This window comes from Pseudonaja textilis, chromosome 3 (assembly GCF_049901715.1).
Source record: "Pseudonaja textilis isolate UNSWEBS1 chromosome 3, rPseTex1.2, whole genome shotgun sequence".
Classification (NCBI taxonomy): Eukaryota; Metazoa; Chordata; class Lepidosauria; order Squamata; family Elapidae; genus Pseudonaja; species Pseudonaja textilis.
Genome location: NC_141992.1, coordinates 70,391,057 through 70,397,056, shown reverse-complemented (window position 1 = coordinate 70,397,056; position 6,000 = coordinate 70,391,057). Strand labels below are relative to the sequence as shown.

Sequence of the window (6,000 nt, the reverse complement as noted above, 5' to 3'; positions counted from 1 at the left end):
AGTTCCACAAAGGCAAAAAAGTTGTGATATGTCATGATTCATCACATGACACAATTGAGTTTAACACTTGTGCCTTACAGGTTTGCATTAGTATTTACCTACTACAATTACTGAGTATTTAAATATTTGATTGCTTATTGTACCCTATGACTATTATTAAGTGTTGTACCTTGTGATTCTTGATGAATGTATTTTTTTCTTTTATGTATACTGAGAGTATTTGCACCAAGACAGATTCCTTGAGTGTCCAATCACACTTGGCCAATAAAGAATTCTATTCTATTCTATTCTATTCCATTCTATTCTATTCTATTCTGTTCTATTGATTTGGCTAAAGCTATTGCATGATTGTGTGACATCAGCATCTCTTATCTCTCATCAAGAAATATTTCTTGTTTGGCCAATCAATACTAAACTAAACATGTGCTTACTCATCCAAAAAACTTTTCCAAGATGGTCATGTGACTAAATATGATTCTCTATAAAGCAGGTACTTGCACTTTCTGGTTGACTTTCCCTTCTCATAATGAAAGCTGTAATTTTAGCACTAGCATTAACCCTTGCGGGTAAGTAAGCATTTTGATTTATAATCTTTCAGAATTAGAACATTAAAGAAACTAGTCCACTTTCATCAGAACAAATAAGGGAAACATTTTTGCACGTTAATGGAGACATTAAAAGTTCTGTATGACTACAGCAACATTAATCCAAAATCCCTGCAACCCATTTATGTTTCTTATACCTCTATATTTTAAACAATGGGAAATACTTTTTCTCTCAGAAATAAAAGCATTTTTACTTCTATTTTTATCTTTCAGGTTGCCAACCAAAAATTGACCGTAAGTATCTTCCCTGCCTAGCATTATTTAATTATATAGAATTTTAAAAGCCAATTCATGAATCTATAGATATGTAGCAGTATGTTCTCCACACATTATCTTAACATGTGTTTGAATTTTCACAGAAACATTTTTGAGTCCTGATAAAATTTTATTGTATGATTATGAATTTGAAGTTCAGAACAGAATATCCGAAGATGGCTATTCAAGTGCTGGACTAAAAACTAAGTGTAAAGTAGAAATTGGAAAAGTTGAGCAAGATCGGAAATTTCTAAAGGTAAGGAAAGAAAACCACTTTGAAAGTGAGTTTGTGCTGTTTACATGTTCAGGAAGAGGAAAAAAAGACATCAATTTTTCCAATTTAGAATACATGTTCTGCTTTATTTCCTGATCTACAGCAGATGCCTTATCACACTTTATTAAATAATTATAGTTAAATCAAACTAAAAAGATGCAAAGTATAATTTCAGATCCATAGTTATTTCTACTGGATTAATTCTATTTTTTTCCCAAAACATTAGTTACTTCTTTAAATGATTTTCATTTTGGGCAAGCAAAAATATTTAAATTCATTTGACTATTTCATTACTTGCAGAATGAAATTTACTACTAAAAGGCTTTACATAGCCTTTTTTTATGCTTCTGAGTTACTCTTAGTAAATTGCCTAGATAAGTCTCCCTAGTTTTCTTGGCAATATTTCAGAATTGGTTTTACTTTTCCTGCTTCCTGGGACAGAGAGAAAGTGACTGGACCAAGGTGAGCCAGCTGGTTTCATAGACATAGTTGTATCTCTGCCAGGACTGGAAATCACAATCTCCTAACCTGACATTTTAACTGCCGGACCAAACGTACTCCTTTTTGCAAGTGTTATATTGTCTGCTATATTAAAAGATTTGATTTTATACAATTATTTGCTTCTGTTTTGTGTAAAATGATATTCTCATTTCCAGATAAGTAGTTATATAAAGAGTTCATATTTTCTTCAGTTATCATTTGGTTACTTTCAAGAAGGATGTTTTTCCTAGTACTAAGGCTAACATATTCATGAAGTAGACTTCAGTTATGTAGAGATTGAAGGTCTTTCCATTCCTAGTCATATTGTTGGTTGAATATTCCTGGAAATTACAATCCAAATACATTTGACAGTCTTGGGTAGCTCTGGAGCATATACATCTTAATTTTCCCTGTCATATCAGTTGCTCCAGTCTTAACATGACACTGTGGTTAGATGGACAATATCAAAAAAAGGTATCTACTGCATTTTGGGGGAGTTGAGGGACTACATTTGGTTTAGAAATTATGCTAACTTGTTCAAGGAAGGGAAATCCTTTCCAACCCCCTGATTCACAATCTTGCCTGTGAAATAGCATTAATTGGGTTTATTAATTGTGTCTTTCCCTAATGTTGGAAAAGATGGAAGGTAAAAAGAGAAGGGGACAGCAGAGAATGAGATGGTTAGATTGTGTCAAGAATGCAGTGGCCATGAGGTTGGGCAATCTCAGGGAGACACTGGAGGATGAGGGGGCCTGGAGTGCTGTGGTCCATGGCATCACAAAGAGTTGGACAAGACTTAGCAACTGAACAACAAAAGTAACACTTTACCTTCTGTAGTTGTTCTCAGATTTAGTCTAAATTCTGACTTTCCAGAGTATGCATCCTTTATTCAGAAATTGGCTTGTTCAAAAGAAGGCATTCACATATGATTCAGCTACAACAATCTATTTTAGGCAAAAATTTAGCCCTGTCTACACAGCTGCCTTTCTATAGATCTGCCTACACTCCAGGATTTAAACTCCAAATTCTTTTCCCTTGCCTTTGTAAGGGAACAGTGCATTCTTCTGAGAACCTTGGAGATATCTGATCTACACCAACGTAAGTTTTATATCTGTCTTGGAACAATGGGCTCTTGACTTACACAACTTCTGCACCATTTTATATTACTTTAAATATTAAGATTTTAATGCTAAAGTAGTGTTATATCACTTTATTTTTAATATGCACATAGAGAGAATTTATGGCTTCTTTTCTTCAAAGGTGTTTTTTCCTAAATATAGATGGGAGGTTTAGGAAGAATAGAATTTTACTATTACAATTTTTTAATGTCTTTGTATGACAGGTTGATTGTTTTGAAGGACTGGATTACAATGGCATATATCCCTGGATCAAGTTTGCTTCATCACCCAAATTAACTGCAGTGTTTCAGAAACAGTTGAAGAATTTAATTATTACATTTCAACACAGAAATGGGCATGTCGATAACATAATGGTTCCAGACCATGTCTCAGAATTTGCTTTAAACCTCTGCAAAGGAATTTTGAATTTATATGAAAATACCATCAGGAATGACCAAAAAACATATAGTATAAAAGAGGTAAATCATAATTCCAGTTTTATTTGTGGTATGGTATTATTTATTTATTTTATTTATTTATAATTTGTCAGACAAAAATGAAAACACAGATAATATAAAAATAAAATGCCAAGGACAATAAGCACATTAGTGCACTTATACATGCCCCCTTTATGGACCTCTTAAATATGAAGTAAGGTCAATAATGAAGTAAAGTCAATTTGCGACTAAAACTGTGAACATTTATAGCTGAGACAACTGAATCAGGTACAGGATTCCACACTTGACAACCTTATTTTAAAATTGTATTTTTTACATTGAAGTTTAGAACGGTTTACATTAAGTTTAAAACAGTTGTTTGAGTGAGTATTATTGCAATTAAAACAGAAGAAGTCATTTACAGATAAAACATTGCTATGTACAATTTTTATGCAAGACCTAATTGCATACAAAATGCAATTATGACCCTTTGCTTTCCTTTTTGTCCAATAACACAGTTACAATTCTGTTGAGGTTGTAAGCAAAATTACTGGGCCAGGCAAGAATTTTGAAGATCAACATGATGTCTTTATCTGCAACCAACTTTACGTTCACTGTGTTTGGATTGGTTGTCCCAAAATGAAGATCCACAGCTGTTACTGTGTAATCATTGTTGTTAGCATCAACGAGACCTTCCAAATTGCACCTTCAAATCATATAGAGAGAGCAAGGTTTTTCTACTCTAGGGTGCTGTAAAAAGTTGATTGTGTCCATGACAGACTTGGAGTGAAAATGCTCACTGAAGGACAGACCATTTTTTATCACTACAGCTTGGCTTCTGGATTGAAGATTCCAGAAATGTACAAGTTCCTCATCCTGAAAAGTTTTGAAAAACAATATTTAGAGCACAGCCCAGAGCATAATATATGTATTCAAATCCCACTAAAATTTTAATGGTGCAATCTTATGCCTATCTAAGGCATAGATAGAAATAAAGGATTATTAAGTTTTATGAAATCCAATGGAATTTGCACACAAAGTATGTATGTATGTATGTATCCAGGCATACTGTATATACACATACATATATACATACAGATTTGAAATAACTTGCTGGTAGAGCTAAAAGAAAAGACAGTTCTTCTTCAACTTCTACAAAATAAATCTGAAAAATTTGAGTTTTGCTCATAATAAAATCTTAAATTAATTTTACTTATATATGTAAACTGAATATCTTAACTGTATCCTGATATTGATCGTGACAATTATTTTTGTAGAAAATTCAGAATATAATTAATTTACCTTATAAAATAACTGTCTGAATACATGAATATTGTACTTTGGGAATTTATTTGGTACCTGACTATATTTGATCTCCGAAATGTATAATTTGTTTTTACTTACTATCCATGCTATTTGTTTAGCTCATATCTTCCTCTGGTTAAATTAGTCTAAATCAGTTGAAATCAGGACCATTGTTTTTATTGATGTCTATATTCCACAATATCTAAATTATTTAGGATATATTCCATATACAGTACCTAATGAACAAATAAAAGAGTGCTCAAAAAAAGTCTATTATATTGATCACTAAGAATCAGAATAGAGCTGGAAGGGACCTTGGAGCTCTTCTAGTTCAACCCTCTGATCGAGCAGGAGACCCTATACAATTTCGGACAAGTAGCTAACTAGTCTCTTCTTAAAAACCTCCAGTGAGGAAGCACCCACAATTCTGAAGGCAAGCTATTGCACTGGTTAATTGTTAATCTATTATTAGGTAGTTTCTCCTTAATTTCAGTTTGCTTCTCTCCTTGATTAGTTTCCATCCATTGTTTCTTGTCTTGCCTTCTGGTGCTTTGGAAAATAAGTTGACAGCTCCCCCTCTTCTTTGTGGCAGCCCCTCAAATGCTGGAATACTGCTATCATGTCACCGCTAGTCTTTCTTTTCTCTAGACTAGCCATACCCAGTTCTTGCAACTGTTCTTGATATGTTTTAGTCTCCAGGCTTTTAATCATCTTAGTTGCTATTCTCTGCATGTTTTTTTTCAAAGTATTAACACCTTTTTTGAAATGTGACTAAAACTGTATTCCAGATGTGATCTTTACTAAGGTTTTATAAAGCGGTACTGATACTTCATATGATTTTGATTCTATGCCTCTGTTTATACGATCAAGGATTACATTAGCTTTTTTGGTTGCTGCTACACGCTGCTCACTCATATTCACTCATGATCATCCACTAGGACTCCAAGATCCCTTTCACAGTTACTGTTTGTGAGTCAGGTTTCACCTAATCTGTACTTGTACCTTTGGTTTGTCCTGCCTAGGTGTAAAACCTTGCTTTTCTCCACATAAAATGTCATATTGCTTTGTGGCATTTCTGCTTATAAGAATTCATTCATAGGCCTTTTGTTTTTAGGAAGTGGGGGAAAGGGGGGGGGAATTATTGGAAGGTCCAATGTAGATTTTTTGAATAACAGCCTCCCAATGAAAATTCTTCCTCTTTCATTTCATATCGGGCTAATTATGTGAAGGTATTGCTACAATGTGGAATGGTGAATAGCAGTTCATTAAGCTAATGGCGAGTATAAAGCACATGGAAATGTCTAGGTTGAAATTGCCTTGGGGAAGGAAAAAACAAATTTAAACTTAGTAGAAATTCTAGGTACGTACTGAGGTTTCATTTTTGATGAATACCAAAAAAATTGATATACTGTTAGATATCTGAGTGAACTCTGCTAATATAGGAAAGAAAGATTGCATTTCTTTAGCAAGTGAGCTAATTATTGCTGCTTTCATGGCCCATCTGCTCATCTACAATTCCAAGGCTT

The 6,000-nt window shown here is 33.5% G+C and overlaps 1 protein-coding gene across 3 annotated transcripts in view; it reads left to right on the top strand.

Moving 5' to 3' along the window:
• The first annotated feature begins 481 nt into the window (after positions 1–481).
• Positions 482–6,000, top strand: part of LOC113435962 (vitellogenin-1-like) — a 46,826-nt gene continuing 41,307 nt past the window's right edge. For all 3 annotated transcript variants that reach the window (XM_087930076.1, XM_087930077.1, XM_026700081.2), the window contains exons 1-4: positions 482–566; positions 819–839; positions 965–1,116; positions 2,957–3,211. In XM_087930076.1, coding sequence (XP_087786202.1) covers positions 527–566; positions 819–839; positions 965–1,116; positions 2,957–3,211 — 468 coding nt within the window. In that variant the 5' untranslated portion in view covers positions 482–526. The remainder of the gene's footprint in view (positions 567–818; positions 840–964; positions 1,117–2,956; positions 3,212–6,000) is intronic.